General features: G+C 57.1%; 2 protein-coding genes and 1 long non-coding RNA gene across 4 annotated transcripts; 2 read left to right on the forward strand and 1 right to left on the reverse strand.

The window, feature by feature from the left end:
- Window positions 1-50: 50 nt before the first annotated feature.
- LOC131764108 (uncharacterized) lies at window positions 51-3,801 on the forward strand. Its single transcript, XM_067043184.1, is given in 3 exon segments — window positions 51-699; window positions 1,107-1,283; window positions 1,286-3,801. Coding segments are annotated over 3 exon segments (3,342 nt in total).
- A 3,585-nt stretch (window positions 3,802-7,386) lies between these two features.
- On the forward strand, window positions 7,387-19,421 carry CAMKV (CaM kinase like vesicle associated). Of its 2 annotated transcripts, XM_067044179.1 has the most exons (11): window positions 7,387-7,621; window positions 14,949-15,057; window positions 15,168-15,299; window positions 15,482-15,556; window positions 15,772-15,910; window positions 16,053-16,173; window positions 16,330-16,405; window positions 16,504-16,640; window positions 16,802-16,880; window positions 17,118-17,205; window positions 17,502-19,421. In XM_067044179.1, exons 2-11 carry the CDS (start codon window positions 14,963-14,965, stop codon window positions 18,072-18,074), a joined length of 1,515 nt encoding a protein of 504 aa, XP_066900280.1. In that variant the 5' UTR covers window positions 7,387-7,621; window positions 14,949-14,962; the 3' UTR covers window positions 18,075-19,421. The 2 variants fall into 2 exon arrangements, with proteins under 2 accessions (XP_066900280.1, XP_058932803.1); XM_059076820.2 differs by having other exon boundaries at window positions 7,424-7,621; window positions 16,053-16,405.
- LOC136794987 (uncharacterized) lies at window positions 14,601-20,599 on the reverse strand. Its single transcript, XR_010842556.1, has 3 exons — window positions 20,564-20,599; window positions 20,073-20,117; window positions 14,601-14,632 (listed from the first exon to the last, which is right to left on the reverse strand). It is a non-coding gene; the product is annotated as an uncharacterized lncRNA (long non-coding RNA).
- Window positions 20,600-20,616: the final 17 nt, after the last annotated feature.

Consider the following 20,616-nt stretch of genomic DNA (forward strand, 5'->3'; position numbering starts at 1 on the left):
TGCCATGGCAGTTAAGTGGGGGCAGGGCACCTAGGGCCTGGAGCAGGACTATGGAAGTCACCAAGAAAGTGGGGGCCCCTGATCCATCAGGCTCCCAGGGCCACCCCTCAGCTGGCAGCCAGCAGCTGAGCAGTGACCCTAGAGGGTCCCAGGGACCATGGATAAACTCAGGATCTGTATACTTGAGGCAGGGGTTGTCACTGTCCACCGAGGCCATCCTTGATGGGGCCTATGGCTCAGCCTCCCAGGCCCATACCCACGAGCCCAGTGACCAGCAACTCTGGGACCCTGCTGAGGTTAGCTCCCAATGTGGCTGTGAGCGGGCCTCACAGGATTCCCTGAGACTCTCCTCCACTAGCTCGTTTCCAGGCTCTATCGTGGGAGCCCAAACACATCTCATCACAGAGAACAGGACCCTGGCCCTACCGGTGTGCAGGCGCAGTGACGGCACCAGTGACATGGCGCGGCACGGACTCTGCTGTTCCCGGCTTCAGGTGCAGATGGCGGGGGAGGGCAAGGCTCCGGCTAAAGTCCTAGTAGGCTGGGGCAAAGGCCCTTGCAGCCCCAAACAGATAGCCCCACTGGGCATTAGGAAGAGCCAGTGGCTACCGTATTTTCTTTCAGGGGAGAATGGCTCAGCTGCAGCCCAAGGTCCTCTTCTGGCTCTGGCCCAAGATCAGGGCCAGGGCCAGTACCCACGTCCGGCTCAGGCTCCTCCAACTCCAACTCCAACTCGGGCAAATACTCCAGCTCTGGATACAATCTCAATGTCAGCAGCAGTTGAATCTTACACCTGAAACCTTGACCACCTGATGGATACCGATGCCATCACCAAGGGCCTGTCCCAAGACCTCTTGCCCAGGAAATATGGCAACCAATGGTCAATCCAGCTGGAGTCTCCCAAAGGGGTCACATCCTGCCAGGACAAAGTGAATTTCCATTCTCAGGATGAGCCTGCCACCCCAGCACGCACTCCAAAAGAGTCCCCAGACCAGGCCCAGGAGCTCGAGTTGCCCAAAGGCCAGTGTTGCCAAGGCAGCCTGAGAACCAAGTGGAGAAGCCCATGGTCTGTACCTCCAGGTGAGGCAGCCCCCAACCGGGCTCAGGGCCCCCAGAAACCCCCAAGTCCCAGAGGGGTAACCAGGAGATTTGCAGCTCTCAGCCAGGTCAGCAGCCTCTCAATGCTTGCAGCAACACCTGCTCCGATATGCCACCGTCTGCCTACTAAGTAACATGCCACAACTCCCTCCCAATACAGCCTCCCAGGGAAGCCATGCAGATACCAGTGCCCCTACCTGCCAGCTCCAGGATGCTGTGGAAGACCGTGTGCTGGTGTTTGATATGGCCACGGGCAACACCAGAATGGGGCTGCTGTGCCATGACCCCATGGGCTCAAGGGCAGTGCCGGTGGGCCTCATGCCCAGCCACCCATCCATCTATGCCTCTGAAAATACGCTGTCCACCCGGCCGTTGGCCATGCCCATCCTCTCCCCTGACAGCGATGGCTCCAGCTTCTGGTCCACCACATCCATGGTGTCCAGCCCCGTGCCCTCCAGCCTTTCATCTGGAAGCTACCGAGAGGTGGCCCTGGTTCCCAAAGAGGCCAGGCTCAACCTGGAGTCACGAGGCTCCCCTGGTACTGAGACACTCATCAAGATGGGGATGCTCACTGGGCGTGTTCCACTGGGAATGCCCCTCCAATTTGGAGAGAGGATACTGAGCCATGCCTATGATCCTGGCTCGTCCAAAACTGACGCTGAAAAAACCGAAACTAGTCACACCATCTGGATGCAGGATGCCTCCGGAATGCAGGACACCTCTATGGTCCAGGCCAAGAAACTGCAGTGGACGAACTCAGAGCAGACCCCAGAGCCTGTACCACCAGCCCCAAACCAGCAGGTGCCCAGACCCCTGCTCCAGGAGGATGTAGGCAGCCACAATCAGAAAGGGGTCGTTATTGCTCACCCTGACAACCCTCAGGTCAAAGGTGCTGGGCATGCCCCCCTCGGTGGTCAGCCCCCACTAGCTGAGCAGCATCCCCTTTCCAGGCAGCCCCCTTCGACCGGTCAGCCTCCCTCTGCAGAGCAGCGTCCCCTTCCCAGGCAGACCCACCTTTCTGGATAGCCACCCCTAGCTGAGCAGGCCCCCTCCACCAAGCAGCACCCCCTTCCTGGTCAGGCTCCTCTCACTGGAGCCCCGATTGCCAGGCAGCTTTCTCTCACTTGGCAGCCTCCCTTTTCCCAAGAACCCCCCATCTCCAATGAGTCCACTCTCTCAATAGGTCCCCCCACCACTAGGGAGCCTGGTCAGGCCTCCACCCTGTGCCAGGAAGGTGAGCCATTGGGCCCGCCTACCCATGTGGGGGTACTTCGGGTGACCCCGGCCCCTGAGGAGACCTGTGTCTATATAAACAGAGAAAATGTTGGTGTCAGTGCTGGTCAAAGCTCCAGCTCACATCGGCTCTCACCCTGGCAACCTGGTGGCTCCCCCAGGGAGCAGTAGGAGCAGCTTTCCCAGATCACATTCACCACACCTGGTCCTGGCTGCAAGGTCTTGCCCATGGCCATGGTGGGCACTGAGCCCCACGGTCCCCGGTTCAAGCTGACAGCTGAGGACATTACACACTCGCCAGTGGTCGTGCAGCTTGGCCTTCTCCGAGGGGCCTGCTATGAGCTGGTGCCCACCATGGATGTTCTGCCAGTACGGTCCCCAGTGCTCTGCCGCCATTCACGGGGCCCCTACCAGGACATGGCAGCTGTGGTGATCGACACAGGCACAGGCTTCACCAAATTTGGACTGGCTGGAGAGGACCACGTCCTCAGTGTGCTGCCGTCATGAGTCCAGCTGCTCCAGCATCCAGTCCAGGGCCAGTCCAGGTACGCAGTGCCTGAGAACCAAGAGGGTTCCTACTCGGTGCTGAATCGAGGAGTGGTGTCCGACTGGGATGCACTGGAGGTGCTGTGGCAGCACCTGTTCTATTGCATGCTGGGTGTGCAGCCCGAGGAGCTGGCTGTGCTTGTGGCGGAGTCACTCACTTCACCACGCACCAACCGGGAAAAGGTGGCTGAAATACTCTTTGAGCGTTTCCATGTGCCAGCCATGCAGACAGTGAATCAGGCCCTGCTGGCACTCTATGCTTATGGGCGGACCACTGGGCTGGTGCTGGGCAGTGGCCATGGCACCTCCTATGTAGCACCCATCATCACTGGGGATCTGGCCCCACTTGACACCTACCGGCTGGATGTGGCGGGTGCTGACCTCACTGAATACCTGTCTCAGCTGTTGCTGGCAGGTGGCCAGTCACTGTTCAAGGCATGGCTGGTCAACCAGATTAAAGAGGCCTGCTGCTATGTGGCCATGGACATGACAGCTGAGATGGCCCGTGCCCAGGCTCTGGCCCGGGTGGACTTTTTGCTTCCAGACAAGCAGGTCATCACACTGGGCTCTGAGCGCTTCTGCTGCCCCGAGGCCCTCTTCTAGCCCAATCTGCTAGGCCTCAATCACCCGGGCCTTCCACAACTAGCCCTCCTAAGTATCAGCCGGCTGGAGGCCAAGCAGCAGGAGCAGCTGCTGGCCAATGTGGTGCTGGACAGTGGCGGCACCCTGTTGAGTGGCTTTCCTGAGCTCCTGAGACAGGAGCTGGGCCCCGGTGCCACTGTGCTGGGCTCTCCGTACCGTGCTGTTGCTGCTTGGCTTTGAGGCTCCATCATGGCGTCCCGGGACTCCTTCCAGAGCCTGTGGCTCAGCCGCCGTGAGTACGAGGAGGAGGGCCCATGGGCCATCTATAAGTACCATCTGTGAGCACATAAAAGTTCTTTCTGGTTCTGCTTCTTTTGACCACTGTGGCATATTTTAGGCACAGGGTGGTGGGGGGAAGGGCAAGGATCCAGGCATGTGGTCAGGGATGGGGACCTTGGCACTCCCAAGGCACACCTTGCCTCTACACACTGGAATTCCATGGGCCTTGGCAATCCTATCCTTTCCAGAGAGCCCCACAGCCCCACGGCTGACATTGGCCCTGGTCTAGCCTGACCTTTATTGTACCCCAAGGGCAACCACAGAGAGTGGCGGCTGTGAGTTTTGCCCTGTTGCCCTGGTGACAAGCTCAATTACCCTTGATTGCCAGCTCGTTGCCATGGCAATTTCAAACATAATGTAATAACCCACACAGCCTGGAGTGAGTCATTGGGCCGGGGGCAGCCCCCTCCCCTAGCTCCAGAGGAAAAGACTGCTTGCCTTCCCCCATGTTGGGCTCTCTACGGGGTGCTGAGGCCAGCAACATTCACAACAGCCAAACAGTTCTACAGATGGCTGGGGCCCTGGAGCACTTGTTACCCCCAAGGAGGGTCCCTGTCAGAGTCTGGGCTTCCTGAGGGAGCTGGCCTGATAATGCAGATACCTCCTAAAGTCAGAACCTTGGCTGGAGCTCTATGCTGGTTTGGCAGGTGCTTCTGTCAGCCAGTCAAAATATGAAGGTATAGGAGTGCTGGCCTTTGGTTCCCTGGGGCAGGAAATCAGGGTGGGGGGCTGATAAGTCCTGAATCCTGGGTGGGAGATACAACCTGAGCTGGGAGATGAGGCTCTGGCCTGCTTTGTAGTCTCTGTGGACATGGAGACTCACACCTTATCCTGCCTCTCTGACTATCTAGTTTTGGTGGGAGCCAGAACTGTCAACTTTGGGCTCCCTTCGCCTCCTGTGCCTCCCAAAATGGGCAGCCTCTGCCCACAGGGTGGCCAGGGTAAAGGCCTCATCAGGAGATCTTCACAGAGGCTATGGGGCAATGCCAGTGCCAACTGCCCTGCTCTTGTCCCAAACTCCACTCTGTTTTAAAGGGCCTCCCTCTGTCCCTCTGGCCAGGGGAGTGGCTAGAAGCCACGGCCCCTGATCTTGTCTGGCTCCGAATAGTGGGGATAGGAATAAAGGTCCATGTCTTCCATGGCCTGGAAGAGCTGAGAGGAAGAATTCACCTGGTGTTGCTACTTCCTGCCTGGAGGGCAGCTGGAGGTTGAAGCCAAGACACTGAAGCCAGGACTCCCCTGGTGGTGCAGTGGTTAAAATCCGCCTGCCAATGCAGGGGACACGGATTCGATACCTGGTCCGGGAAGATCCCACATGCCGTGGAGCCAATGAGCCCATGTACTACAACTACTGAGCCTGTTCTCTAGAGCCCGTGCTCTGCAACAAGAGAAGCCACCGCAACAAGAAGCACATACACCGCAACAAAGAGTAGCCCCTGCTCGCCTCAACTAGGGAAAGCCCACCTGCAGCAATGACGACCCAATGCAACCAAAATAAATAAATAATTTTTTTAAAAAAAAGGACACTGAAGCCCTACCCTGCTGGTGCCCCTCTGACTAGGAGCTGAGGGACAACCCATGCCCCTGTCCCAACCCTGGGTTCTCGTCTTTAGGTTATCCTCTCCACAAAGGGCAAAGACCTGGCTATCCCCACACACACCTGAGAGTGAGGGGCTGCCCTTCGTGGAGAGACTAGAAATGGCCAATGATATAAGGTCATCACAGCCCCCACCCACCCCTGGGCATGGTCCACCCTCTTCCCATGTCCAGCTTTCACACTGTGAGTCAGACCCCACGATCCTGAGGCCTGTGTCTGGTAGGAAGAGGACCAGTGGCTCTAGGGACTAGCTAGCTACAGCGTCCATGTGTACATGCAAGCAAGCATGCCTGGGTGCACACAGAATGCAAACACATGTGCCCCTGGGCACCGCTGCACACACTGTGCTGTTGCCATCTCCTTTGGCATAAGAGCACACACACACAGACATAATCATCACACGTGTGCACATACACCCTGCCACGTGCTCACCCACAGGCACATGGAGTGTGCACGGGACCAAGAAGAGGTGGAGCACTGCCAGCAGCAGGCAGGGCTCTAGCGAGCCACCTCTTCCCCTGCCTCTAAATCCCCCACATTCCAGCTTCTCCTTGGCCCAGCTTTTCTGTGCCTGGATAGCCATGATCTTCAGGAAAGGCAGAAAATGTGTGTGCCACGTGCGGGGTCAGCAAGCCAAGGATCAGATGCACCATACAGCTCAGGGAACCATTGTTTCAATGACAGTGGGCAGACAGCAGGAAAGACAGTGCCAGGCCATTCATTCATTCTGCAGACATGAACTTAGCATACTGAAATGAGACACAGAGCTCTGCCCTGCAGATGCCCAGCTTGCCAGGAGATTCCTACCCAGTGGTGGAGTTGGTGCCATGAATGAGACCACCCAGAGCCCAGGGAGCCCAGAGGTGACACTCACCTGGCCTGGAAGCAGTGACCAAACCAGGGAAGGATGTGAAGGGCTCCTCAACACCCCCCCTGGAGAAAGATATTGAGGGGTCCTGTTCGAGAAGTCATTTCCCAGGCTAGACTTCCAGCCCCAGCACGAGCTCCAGCTTCCTCACTTGGGCAGTCACTCCTGTCAGCAGCTGTGGGAAACCATCCAGGAGAGACTCACTCAACATGGCCAGGGGTTTGGAGATGACCCCACCAAGGATGGGATCAGAAGACTCACTGAGAGGGTTCTGGTTGGGTGGAGCCCAGTTTCAGGCACACAGAAGCCTAAGTCTCGCCTTCAGATACTGGCCTCAAGGCTTGTGGGGGGGCGGGGCAAGCATTTGGTCCATGTGCCTCTGTGAAGAGGGACAGAGAAATGGCCAAGGACTTCCTTCAGAGGCTCTTCCCGGCAGTTCTCAGCCTCTTCCAGTCAGGGGCCAGGTCTGGTGTGGCACCATGGTGCTGTAGTTCTCCTGTATCCCCATATCCCAGCCCAGGCCACCAGTACTGATGCTGTTCAGGAAGGGTTTGAGGGTGATTAAACTGTCAAGAAAGCAGTCTATGCCATGTCATAGGTAACTTTTAGAGCTTGAGAAATTCAGTGCCACACAGGAGGGGGCAGGCTGAGCCAGCTACCCTGGATGGGACCTTGCAGGGGGGGCGGGGAGGATGGGTAGGAGACTCTGCCACCAAGGTCTGGAGCCCTCACTTGCACACACACACCCCGGTGTGTTTACTAGCTAGGGGAGGCCTGTCTGTAGCACAGCTTGCCCTAGCGATTGCCCACTTGGTTCTAAGTGGGTTCCGCTCTTTGGGTCAGGTTTTGGGAGCTGGGCAGAACACCAGTCCCCTGGGGACCACTACCTGCCAAGACACTCCTGTGCAGCTCCAGGACTCAGGCTTTCCCCACACCTTCTACTCCGCACCCTCTACAATGGGCATAGGAAGGCCCCTCCGGTCCTTGTTGCCCGGTCAGTCCAAGGGCCTAAGGGAGCCTTTGAAAGCCTGGCCGGGGCCGGGCAGGCCAGTGCTCACCTTCTCTGCTGCCACCCCCTCCTCAGCCCTCCTTCGAGTGAGATTCCGGGCTCAGGCTCCTCCAGGGTCGGGGCGGAGCCGGCTGAGGGAGGCCCCGCCCCCAGCCCGCCCCCGGCCCGGGGTGCGAATGCGGGGCCGGCGAGCGGCGGGAGATGCTGGAGGTTCGCGAGCCGAAGTGGCTGCAGCTGGCCCCGCGTCTGCCCCGCGTGCCCGGAGCGGATTCTGCCCGCCGCCCCCGGAGCCCTCGGCGCCCCACTGAACCCGCGATCGCTTCCTCCCTGTGACCGACCGGCGCTGCAGGTGCGGGGTGACCCGGGAGGGGGTGGCGCCCCCGGAACGTACGTTGTGGGGTCTTAGGGGATTGAGTCTCTGGCTCGAGGTTCGGGTAGCCGAGTGCGCCGGGGCGCTGCAAGGGCCTGGGGTCCCGGCGGGGGCAGAGCACGCGGGCTCTGCAGATCCAGGGCTCGGCGTGCGGGGTTGGGCTAAAGTTCCCCATCGCCTCAGACGGGTCGGGGGTCCCAAGGGAAGCCTCTGAGACTCAAGTCCAGGCCAATCTCCCCTCCTTGTCCCCCATCCCACCTCCATCTCGCTGGGCTCCTAATTGTGAAAACATTAACCCTCCAACATTCGTGGTGCCCCTTGAGGGTAGGGGCCGAGGGCTCAGCTGTACCTCTGGACTCCCAGAGCCACCTCCGGCCCCTCCCAACTGCCCCCAGGCCCCCTCCCTCCCTCTAAGCAGTCACTAATTTCCATGACAACGAGAGTTCTTTATGGGCGACAACCTGAAGGGGGCTGGGCGGGGCTGCCGCGGGGTGGGGGAGGAGGCTCAAGCCCTTGGGGACCAGCAGCCCCCTAGCCAAGATCCATCTTCCAAGCCTGAACTCGAGGGCCCGCCGGGGGTCCAGGACACAGACCCAGCGCTGCGCGGTGGGGCTGGGGGACGCACATGTTTCTGCTGGGAGGTGCGGGGTTGGGTGCTCACACGTGTGCCTCCCGCATGTGTGTTGCTGTGCCAGCGGGGGCGAGTCAGCAGCACCGGGGAAGGGGGTCAGGGTGGCAGCATGGTGGGGAGCAGGGCCCCCAGCTGGCTGGGTGAACAATGAGCGAATGAGTTTCCGCTTTCCCCAGCCTGTAGTGTCTGGCAGAGACCCTAGGCTCTCCCAGCCCCCCATAGCTCTGCCAAACTGCTTTTGTCCGCACCGCTAGGCAGAGCCTGCTTCACCAGGTTCCCTCCCAGGGAGCAGGGCTCTCTGTCCCTCACCAAAAGCTCAGTCTGCAGCAGTCCAGCCCCTGTCCTGCCACCCTCCTCCAAGGCCCAGGCTTTGAGCAACAACCCCCCACCCTCGCCCAGGACCGCCCACCCGTGGAGACCTGGTGCCCTTCCTTCCCCACCCCCCACCCCACTCCCAGTTGATTCCTGTCAGCTTTAGGCACCTGCTGGGCCCCAGTTTCCTCAGCTGGGAAATTGGTGTCTCCATTCCCCTCGGTGTCAGGCGCTGGGCCCTGTGGAGGAGAAGAGGTCTCTCTCCCTTTCTTTTACAGCATTTGGTGTGGGCCCCCAGGTGCCATAGGCTGCCTTTCCCATATCAGTTTCTGGCCCTCCTCTCCAGCCCTTGTCCTGGCAAGTGGGCAGTCCTTGCCCTGGGAGAAGACCACAGAGTCAGTGATCTCCATCCAGGGAAACTGAGGCATAGTGAAGGGATGCTGTGCAGCTGTTATCCTGTTTCTAGGTTGCTTGGGGTGCTGTTTCTGGCCCTCAGACAGGATTCACTGTCGGGGAGGGGGACGGTGGTGGCAGGGAATTAGGCTGAGCTGCAAGAGAGGCCCTGGGGACCCAAGGCCTCTAGAGTACAGCAGATGGGGGTGGGGGTGGCTGGGGAGTCTAGGCAGAGCTGGGTCAGCTGAGAGGAGGGGCTGTAAAGGGAAGCAGCCAGGTCTCCAGGCTTCATTTCCATCCCCCAAGCCTGTGCCTTTGACATGTTGGACCTGCCTCACCTAAGCTGCTGTGATGACAGGGAGAGAGACTGAGGAACTGTTCTGAGGGGACAGCAACAGCTGGCCTCTTTCCCAGAGCTACGGCTGTCCCACACCAAGTTCAGTGCATGTCTAGGGGAATACAGGAGGGGTCAGTCTCAAAGGTCCAGGCATCAGGAGCAGCTCCTGGTCCAGGTGTGCAGAGCACATGGTCATGGAGGCCTTAGGGCTCTGCTGGGCATCCACAGGCCCCTTTGAAACCCCCTGCCCACCTTCCCTCCTGTGTCCTTGTGCCTGCATCCCTTTTACTGTGTCAACTCTTTACTCCCCTTCCATCACAGGTTCTGCCTTTGTCTTTCTGTGTCCCTGCCCCTCTCTTTTCTAAAGTCTCTCAGTTCCCCACCTCCCCTTCCTTGATGGGGACCAGGGTCACAGAACCCATGGGGAAGGAATCAGGCCAAAGTCTCAGGGAATTCTTGGAGAATTTGAATGGCACCTCTCCTCTCCCCTCTCCTTCCCTCTCCTCCCCTCCCTTTCCCTCTCCTCCCCTCCCCTCTCCTTTTTAAAAAACTTCCATCACCATAGCAACCCTTTACTCTGGGGCCTTCCCTGAATTTCCCCTCCTCCGCTCACAGAGAAGCAGGGCCCCCAGTGAATTTTCCTTCAGGGGCTCAAAGATTGGGATCCTAGGTGTCTGGAAGGGGCCAGCTGGCTCTCGGCTCTGCCTGCTTATTGAAGGCTGAACTTTCTCAAGGCAGCACCTGATCGTATGCCCACCTCTGAGACAGGAGAGTACCCCCGCCCTCTGCCTGCGCCCTCATTAGATGGGAGAGAGTCAGCAGCAGGAACTACGGACCATGATTTAGCTAGAGCCTGAGGCCCAGCCAGGGCAGCCCCCTGCCCAGTTACCTATAGCAGTTGCATAGTGGGCGAGAAACTTGACTCTGCCTCCTGACACAGAACTGAGAGTGAGGTCTCTATTTCTGCCGGTCCTGCATCCTGCCGGTGAGGTCTCTGCGGCAGGCTGGGCAGAGCTTGGGCCTAGGCTGGGCAGAGCTTGGGCCTAGACGTGTCTATTACAGCAAGAAACCCAGCCCCAGTCCCTGAGAGAGGAGAGCAGGGAAGGGGAGGGTTTGCCGGCAGGCTGGTGTTCACAGCGGCCACTAAATTTGGAGGTGTTGCCCAAAGTTGTTGGGAGGCAGCTGGAGGCCTCCTGGGCCCACCCTGGCCTCCCTAGGTTTACTGCAAGGTCTGAAGCCGCACATGGCAGAGGACCAGGGTGGCAGGTAACTCCTGTTTATGGCTACGAAAGGTGGGGCTTGAATCAGGCTGACCCCAGTAGAGGAGGGGCCAGGACTCTCTGTGGGACCCCTGGGCTTCTGGAACTGGCCTCTGTCCTATTCGGGCCTCCCCTGGGCCAGACTTGTCTTAGGCTACAGTAGTATCCCTAGGGGACCCTTTATTACCAAGGCAGAGGCTCCATCAGCATTGCCTGAGGGGCCAGGCCTGAGGAGCAGGCAGTAGCTAGGGTATGCTTGGCCCTCAGGCTCCCTTAGAGGCTCCCCCAGGCTCTGCACTTCCCCCAAGCTCCCTTTGGACCGCCCCTGTGCACACCAGTCAGTTTCTCTGCAGAGAATGGAAGGAACCCTGTCTTTAGGGAAACGGCAGCTATGGGACTTCTGTGCCCTCCCATGTCCCAGTGTGCACTTAAGGCCGAGCCCAGGTCCCGTGTCGTTAGCGGGGGAGCTCTCTATTGTTGGATGTTGAGTCTGGGCTGTCCAGGCCATAGGGATGAGAAATGCACACCCTCTTTCTGCCTGGCCTTCTACTGTTCTTGAAGCCGTCCCTCAGCTTCTCCTCCCTGCTTTGGGGCCAGGGTCCCCTTGTTGCTAGCAGGTGCCAGGGGCTTGGTATGCACACCGGCAGCCTCCTAGGCAGCAGCAGTGGGTAGCAGATGGTAGAGTGGGTGGGGGTGGAGGGGACCAAGATGCTAATCTGAAGCAGGGCCCCCTTTTCTCCTCTCTCCGCCCTGGGGCCAGGTTGGGGGTGGAGGCAAGTGAGTGCAGTTAGGTTGGTGAGGAGAGGCAGTGACTGGCAGAGATCAGGGCCGCTGTGGGAGGGAGGAGACAGATCTGTCCCTGCCCCTGCCATGAGGCTTCAGGACATGCCTCCAGGCTGATATGACTGAGCAGAGGCCCAGATTTCTGTGGTGGAGACAGACCCCCATGACCAGCCCTGAGTCCCTGCGAGTATGAGTGCCTGTGCACGGCCAAAAGCTGGGCCAAGATCAGGGACAGGCACGTACAAAACCTCCCACGCTGTGCGGCTGAGCAGGGAGCTGTTGGTGTGGGGTGGGTGGAGGTGGAGTTTGTGGAAGTTATCTCAGCGAAGGGTGGTTTTGAGCCTGGAGCTTCAGGATCGTTGCAGCCAATCTGTGGCACAAATAACCTTATAATGTCAGAAATCACAGTGAAAGAAGAGATTTAGCCCTGGTCTCAGCACCTAGCTCATGTGGAGGCTGCTCCACAGAGAGGCCAGCATGGGCAGTGCCCTTGCCAGTGCCCACAATTCCTGCCATTGGGTGGACACAGTTGAGCTGGCGAGTCACCTGTTGTTGGTTGTTTAGGTAGTTGCTGATTTTTTTAATGTTAAAAATAACTCTGCCGTGACAAATAGGATACTGATGGGAGGCTTTGGGGGAAGGGCATTCCTGCCAGAGGGAATGGTGTAAGCAGAGCAGCAGAGCTGGGACACAGGTCCCTCCCAGCCCTCCTGGGGGACCTGTAGGCTGAGGTACAACCCTCTCACCCAGTACAGGGCCCTTGGATTGCAGCCTGGGAAGGGAATCGTTGCACATAAGACCAATGAGGGGACTGATGCAAGCCCCCTCCCCCGGATTGTTTGGGCATAGAGATGGGTGGCCGGCAGTGGTGGGTGGCCATGCCTCTGCTCTCAGCTGTGAGTGGGATTCTAGCCACAGGCTCCTTCCCGGCAGATGCAGGCGCAGGGCTGTGACCATGGCGGCAAAGATACGCAGTCAGGGACAATCTTCAAAGCTTCTCTTGTTTGCCTCTGCAGTGCCTCACAAGATGGCTTAAGCCCTAGCTTGAATCACACTGATGAAATGTGTTTGTGTTCCCTGAGCCCAAAGAACCTGGATGCGGGAATGATGGAATTTGTTCCCTAAAGCAGAGGGCAAATTTGAGGGAGAACTTTCAGGACTGGGTGCCCTGGGAAGTGGGTAGCCTCCGCCTGGGAGGAAGCAAGCAGCAGCCAGGGCTGATCAGGGGGCTTGTGTGGGTCCTGGCCTTTGAGCCTGGCTGGCAGAGTCCCTCTGACCAAGCTGCTTCCTCTGGTGGTGGCTTCCTCTCTCCTCCACTACCCTGTGGCTATGAGTCACTTCAGGTAGGGGGGCATCTAGGTAGCCAAGGCCCCAGCCCAGCCCCTTTGCATAGCAAGTGCTAATCGGGGTGGAGGGAGACTATGCACAGTCAGCAGAGGCAGAGCAGTTTCAATGCAGCCTCAGTGTGAAGTGTGTTATCATCCCGGTGTCACATCAACCAGGCATTAAGGAGGCTGACTCTGGGTCAGGTCTGGAAAGGTCCAGACACTGTCACCAATTCCCCTCCTGAAGTTTACCTCTGAGCAAGGGCCGTGAGTGCCTTTTCCTGTGGGTGCTGGAGCCAGTCCACTCAGCACCACAGGTGAGGATTGGGCTGGCAGCGTTGCAGATCCAGGGGGTGCCATGCTCCGAGTGCCAGAGTTCCTGGAACCTACTGGAGTCAGCTGTGTGTGGTCATCCGTGTGCCTGGAATAGCCACCCCTGGCCAGGGGCCTCTCCCCTGGACCTGAGGGTCCATGTCTCCTGCGAGCCCTGGCAGTGAGGCACTAGGCAGGCTTGTCTTGCTTTTCTGGACCATTACCCCTTCATGCCTCCTGGAAAATCCTTTCCCTATAAGGCCCAGCCCTAATGCTGCTTCTTCCTCAAAGCCTTTCCTCATTTCTCTACCCAGATGGGGGTTCTCCCTCTGAAGAATCCCCCAAGCAATATTTTTATTTATTTATTTATTTATTTATTTGGTTGCACCGGGTCTTAGTTGTGGCAGGCAGGCTCCTTAGTTATGGCTCATCAGCTCCTTAGTTGCAGCACACGGGCTCCTTAGTTGTGGTATGTGAACTCTTAGTTGCGGCATGCATGTGGGATCTAGTTCCCTGACCAGGGATCAAACCTGGGCCCCCTGCACTGGGGGCATGGAGTCTTAGACACTGCACCACCAGGCAAGTCCTGCAGTATTTATTAAATCAGTAAAAGTAATCACAGTACAAATCCTAACAGAAAATTAGGAAACAATAGATATAAATCTGCCCCTCTGACACCCAATTCTTTCCCCCAAAGAGAACTCTTATTTTTTCCCAGAAAAGAGTCTGTGAGTGTACACAGGTATATAAAGTTTAAAAAATTTACCCCAATGTAGCACCCCTTACCCACCATTCTGTCCCCTGCTTTTTTTCAGAGACTGTCCTACAGCAGCACATTTTGATCTATTTTATGCTTTTTAATAGCTATCAAGCATTCTTCAGCATGGATAGCCATAATTTTTATTAACTTTTTTATTGTGAAATATAAGAAAGATCTAGGAATGTGCCCAATATGTGTATGTACATTTTTACAAATTATTATAAAGTTGAACACCTGTTAAACCACTACTCAGGTGGTTCTCAGGTTCAGAAATAGGTCCTCCAGAATCCACCCACCCCCAATCACAACCTCTTTGTTTCTCTTAGAAAGACTCATGGTGTTTATTTCCTAGTGTTTCTTTATAATTTTACCAGTATGTCTGTCTCCTTAAACAGTATAGGTTAGTTCTGCCTGTTTTGAACTCTGTATCAGTAGAATCACACTATATGTATTTGGTATTTTTTTCACTCAACACTGTATTGGTGAGATTGACCATGCGCTTGCATAGAGCTGTAGCTCCTCATTTCCATTGTTTTGTAACAATATTCCATTGTGTGACTGACTCTACCACAATACATCCTGCTCTTGATGGATATGTGGGCCGTTTCCAGTTTGGGGCAATTCTGAATATTGCAGCCATGAGCACTCTTGTACGAGTGTCCTGCTGCACAAATGTACATAGTTAGCAGTGCAATTGTTGGTGCACAGGTTATGTTTGACTTCAGTAGTTTTACCAAACTGTTTTGCAAAGGGGAGACTTGCCCTCCACCAGCAGTGCTCATGTTCTCCACATCTTTGCCAACACCTTGCATCTTCAGACTTGCGGAGATGATTCTCTGATGGGTGGGTAGATACAGCCCCTTTCATCTGTGGAATTACTGAAATTTAAATAAATCATTTGATAAATCTTCTTTTGATTGTATATAATGCAAAGTGATTCACGGATATGTCAGTTTACTATATTTTTAATAAGCGCAGGGGCTTGTTGTAGTTCGGGCAGCCAAGCTGAGTGGTTGGAGGTACAGCCAGAAAAGCAGGCACTGGATCTGAGCCTGATCACCCTCTAGCCCTTCCTGGTGTAGACTCTGCCTCTGACTTGGTCTGAGACAGGTTGGGGTTTCCCAAACGCAACCTTTACATTGTGGGGAGAAGTGGGCTGTGGTACAGCTGAACCAGACCCCATCCTGCCCGCAGTTCAGAGCCCGGCAATGCCGTTTGGGTGTGTGACTCTGGGTGACAAGAAGAACTATAACCAGCCATCGGAGGTGACTGACAGATATGATTTGGGACAGGTCATCAAGACGTGAGTGCTGGGTCTGTTGGGCAAGGGTGGGCGGGCAAGGGCTGGGGAAAGGGGAGCAGAGTACAGCCCACGCTGAAGCCAGGGCTGAGTGGAGTGCCTGCTGGCTGCAGTGAGGAGTTCTGTGAGATCTTCCGGGCCAAGGACAAGACAACAGGCAAGCTGCACACCTGTAAGAAATTCCAGAAGCGGGATGGCCGCAAGGTGCGGAAGGCAGCCAAGAACGAGATAGGCATCCTCAAGATGTGAGTATGAGGCCCAGGGGTGGGGCTGGGTAGGGGAGGTAGCTGGGAAGGGCTTCGAGGTCCGGAGGCCTCAAGCAGTACCAGCCTCTGGCCAGTTAGTCTGCTGTGGCTCACAATGGTGACCAGAGCCTCTCTTAGGGGTTCACCCAGCCCTACCTATTGGCTCTTCTCTCTGTTGCCAGGGTGAAGCATCCCAACATCCTGCAACTGGTGGATGTGTTTGTGACCCGCAAGGAGTACTTTATCTTCCTGGAGCTGTGAGTGTGGGTCTGGGGTTCCAGGATTCCTCAGTCCCCCAGGTCTTTACCTGCCCTGCCCTCTGCAGCAAGGGAAGGCCCCCCCTTCTGGACCCTTGGGGTCCCAGGTCCCTGTGCCTTGCCCAGCCAGCTGCCTGGTGTAGGCAGCCTGCCCACGTGCTCCTGCCCCACCCCCGATCCTGCCCACGCCGGGCTCAGGGGCTGGTGTCCCTCAGGGCCACGGGGAGGGAGGTGTTTGACTGGATCCTGGACCAGGGCTACTACTCGGAGCGAGACACGAGCAACGTGGTGCGGCAGGTCCTGGAGGCGGTGGCCTACCTGCACTCACTCAAGATCGTGCACAGGAACCTCAAGGTGAGGCCAGCAATCAGGTCAAAGGGTCAACTGGCAGCCGGCCAGTGGCTGGGGTGGCAGCACCCCAGGGCCGTGGTCCAGCCTCTGAGGGTTTCATGGTCTCTTCCTCTGCCCGCCCACATGCCATTCCTGCCTGGAGCAGCTGGAGAATCTGGTTTACTACAACCGGTTGAAGAACTCAAAGATCGTCATCAGCGACTTTCACCTGGCTAAGCTAGAGAATGGCCTCATCAAGGAGCCCTGTGGGACCCCCGAGTACCTGGGCAAGCAGGGAGTGGGGTGGGGCAGGGTGGGACACAGCCTTCAAGGAGTGGCTCTGGGTAGCGGGGGGAAGGAAGTCCCTATCCCAGCAAATGGGTGTGAGCGGTACAAGGCCTGGCCAGGCCTGATATTGATCAGCAGGTGGACACTTTTTGCAGCCCCAGAGGTGGTAGGCCGGCAGCGGTATGGACGCCCTGTGGACTGCTGGGCCATTGGAGTCATCATGTACATCCTGTGAGTGGATAAGCCAGCAAATAGCCTGGCAGCCAGGTGGGGTGGGGGTTTGTGTCCATGGCCTTCCTGAGTGACCCTGTCCTTGGACCCCTGTGCAGGCTTTCAGGGAATCCACCTTTCTATGAGGAGGTGGAGGAAGATGACTATGAGAACCACGACAAGAATCTCTTCCGCAAGATCCTGGCTGGCGACTATGAGTTTGACTCTCCATACTGGGATGACATTTCACAGGCGGGTGAGGAGGTGCCCAGCGTGAGGGGAGAGTGAAGGGTTGGCGTGGGGGACTGCTCTCGGCCTTCTCTGTTGGACTCTGACCCTATCCCCGAGCCCATTCATCACCTCTAGACAGTGAAATGGGGGTGCCCAAGCCTAGCCTCTCCCTGGCTTTGTCCCCAGCCAAAGACCTGGTCACAAGGCTGATGGAGGTGGAGCAAGACCAGCGGATCACCGCGGAAGAGGCCATTTCCCATGAGTGGTGAGCAGGGCCCAGGGAGGATGGGAGGAGAGGCCAGTGGTCCCTTGGCCTCTGTCCTCCTCACACCTAGCAGCCTCTATCCTTGAGGCCTCAAATTGGGGTTCAGGGGGCACCCAGAGCTCAGGCCAGCCCAGAGGGTTTGCCTGGTAATTCTTGGCTCTTACAAGGAAAGTGCTGGGCACAGTCTCCATGAAGGCCATACCCCCTCAGATCCAGACTCACTTGTACCCCTTCCAGGATTTCTGGCAATGCTGCTTCTGATAAGAACATCAAGGATGGTGTCTGTGCCCAGATTGAAAAGAACTTTGCCAGGGCTAAGTGGAAGGTAAGGCTTGGATGGCTCCCTTTCCTGGCTTGATCCCAAGTGCTCCTTCTGGCACCACAGTTTCTTGCCTGCATCACACCCTTGCAGCCACACACAGGCTTTTCTTCAACCGTCAGGTATAGCTGTAGCCACTGCTACTACCTTAGGCAGGTGTGCTGAGCAGCTGGGTCCCTGGCCCTGGGTTGGTCAGAGGCAGCCAGGGCATGATGGAATGGTCTGGGTTTGGCCTTCGCAAAGGAATGGATCCAGCTTCTGTAAGCCTCGCTCTGAGCCTCTCTCCACTGTCCTTCTTTCAGAAGGCTGTCCGAGTGACCACCCTCATGAAACGGCTCAGGGCACCAGAGCAGTCCAGCACGGCTGCAGCCCAGTCTGCCCCAGCCACAGACACTGCCACCTCTGGGGCTGCAGGCGGGGCCACAGCTGCAAGTGGAGCTGCCCCAGCCCTTGGGGGCAGTGCCACCCCAGCCACAGCGGGTGATGTTACGAAGAGCGATAATGTAGCCCCTGCAGACCGTAGTGCCACCCCAGCCACAGATGGCAGTGCCACTCCAGCCACTGATGGGAGCATCACCCCAGCCACTGATGGGAGCATCACCCCAGCCACTGATGGGAGTGTCACCCCAGCCACCGACAGAAGTGTTACTCCAGCCACTGATGGGAGAGCCACACCAGCTGTGGAAGAGAGCACCATGCCCACTACCCAAAGCAGTGCCACACCGGCCACCAAGGCTGCTGCCACCCCTGAGCCGGCTTTGGCCCAGCCGGACAGCACAGCCCCAGGGGGCACAACAGGCCAGGCTCCACCCTCTAGTAAAGGGGAAGAGGCTGCTGGCTCTGCCCAGGAGTCTCGGAGGGAGGAGACCAGCTGAGTGGGCAGGCTGTGGGGGGGGGGGGGCGGGGGATGGGCAGGAGGGGTGGGAGAGTGGATGAGGGGCTTCTCACTGTACAGAGAGTCACTGGCATGATGCCCTCGCTCCCCCCCACCCCTGCCTCCCAGCATGGGGCATGTCTGGGGGCCACAGGAGAGCAGTTTCATCTCCTGTGTGTATGTGTGTGAGTGTTGGGCAGGCCAGAGGCAGGACCAGCCCCAGCCCCTGCATGGATTCCTTGTGGCTTTTCTGTCTTGCTAGCTTCATCAGTTTCTGTTTCTTGTGGGATGCTGCTCTAGGGATACTCAGGAGGTCCCTGCACCCCTCCCCCTTCCCTTTTTGCCTCACAATTCCCCCAGGCAGGCCCTGCAGGTCCCATCCTCTCCCAGGCCCTAAATTGGGTGGCCTTGCCCTGAGAGCTGGTCCTCCAGCGAGGCCCTGTCAGCGGTCTTAGGCTCCTGCACATGAAGGTATGTGCCTGTGGTGTGTGGGCTGCTCTAGGAGTGGAAACAGGCTGGTATAGAGAATGCTATAATCTCAGGCAGTATGCTTTAAGACAAGACTGGTCACATGGCTGGGGGCACTGCTTGGTAGCCATGGGGGTCCTCAGAAGTGAAAGAGAATGAGTTGGAGGTTAGAAGACTCCATCTTTGTCCCTGGGAAGTCTCTCCCAAGATTCTTATTCTATTTCCTGTCCTCCTGCGTCCTGCAGTGGGTTGCCCTGTGCCCTGAACTGCCTGAGCCTGTAAGGGGAAGGAGGAGCAATGAGGATGTGGCTATGAGATCTGGGAGGGCAGAGTGCAGGCCCAGCACCTAGTGTATCAGCCTAGCTGGGTCCTTACCCTGGGCCAAACAAGGAGTGCTGCCCCTGGCTCTTCCCACATGGGCTCCCTCAGGCTCAGTCCACAGTCCTCTCCATACCTGGGGGCCTGCTGTATGGCAGTGTCCCACAGTCTGATTCGGGGTTTGCCCTTCACAGGGGCAGATTTTCTGCTCTCTCAATTCAACAACAAAATAGAGAGGAACCCCCTCTATGTCTATGACCCATTTTCCCTTCTATCAAGGCTTGGAGAGAGGCCCAGGTGCCTCTAAGCCATGCTGAGTTGCTTTTGCTGGAATGAGGGAGTGGAACAAAGCTCCCCAGTTTCCTAATGGAGGCTCCTGGCAGGTGCCCTTTGTCAGACCCCACTACCGCCTGGGCAGGCAGCCACACTGGTCCTGGCCCTCGCTTGGCACTTGGGGGTAGTCCTGCCCTTCTCCCTGCATGCCTGTGGGTCTGCTCTGGTGTATGAAGGTCGGTGGGCTGTGTACCTGCTGAACCTGGCAAATAAATGTCACTCTGCCAAAGCCTCTGGCCACCCTCTCGCCTTTGCTTCCTCTATATAACTGGGGAAGGGCCTCTAGAAGGCAGTGGGGAGGGGAGAGGCTGGGAGTTAGGTTCACAGGTAGTGAGTGGTCTGTGCTCAGTGCCATGCAGATTGCTTGGGCTGAGAGTACAGTTCATTCCTGCCACAGGGTGTTCCTTGATGGTGTGGCAGGGTCCTCTGGACTCCAGAAATCCATGTGGGTGGTGGGTACTGTGCTGGGCTTGTGCCGAGGAATAACCTCTGGGCTACTGTTCTGACAAGTCCTGCTGAACAAGGAGCCCTTATCTTGACTTAGGCCTAGACCTGGAACCCACCAAGTGCCATCCACCATAGGGAGAGACCTTTGGGCTTCCCTGGGTTGGGAAGTGGATGCAGGGTGGGCATTACACAAAGATTCTAGCCTGCCCTTTGTGTTGATTCCTCTTTCCTGTAAACAACACCTTTGCTTTCCACATAGGCCCCAAGGACTTCACTCTGGGTCTACTTCAGGTGGGAACAGATCAGCTTTATATTATGGGGCTCTGTACAAGGTTTTTTTCTGGGGAGAGGGGAATAACACTGCTAAAAATAATTAATCATGAAAACTCCTAGGAATACTTGTTCCAGCCCAGATCAGCCCACGTGAACTCACCAGGTATGCTGCTCTTTCTCAGAGAGGACCCCAAAGATAACGTCTCTGATGTGGGAATAAGAAAAAGGGTTGTTAGTCACTCATCTATGAAGCATCTGGGCCTCCAAAATTCCAACCTTACTGCAGTCCCGAGGCAAAACTTGATCCTCCTGAGAGCTAGGAGCTAAAGTCAGGATACTGGCCCTGCCACCTCTAAACTTAGGGATCATCAAGCTTTGCTTGTATAGAGCCAGAGTGAGCTTGAGGTGTCTGGACCTGTGTCCATCTTTCTAGGACCACTCAGAGCGGAAGGCTGAGAGGGTGGAGCGTTCTTTTGGTCTGGGAACTATGGGCTTCCACCATATGGTCGAGCACTGTCCAGAGCCCAGGGGACCCGCTCTCCATTGGGACCGTCGTCCCATTCCCCTACGGCCGCGGTCTTCTTGACTCCCCCGAAGTGCAGAGGAGGCTGCGCCGAGAAAACAAGGCTGAGAAGCCCGTGCCCAGCGCACCTGGCACCAGCTCTGGCTTGGGACCATAATTCCCAGTCTTGCCCCAGAAAGGG

The sequence above is a fragment of the Kogia breviceps genome, chromosome 10, assembly GCF_026419965.1.
Source record: "Kogia breviceps isolate mKogBre1 chromosome 10, mKogBre1 haplotype 1, whole genome shotgun sequence".
NCBI lineage: Eukaryota > Metazoa > Chordata > Mammalia > Artiodactyla > Physeteridae > Kogia > Kogia breviceps.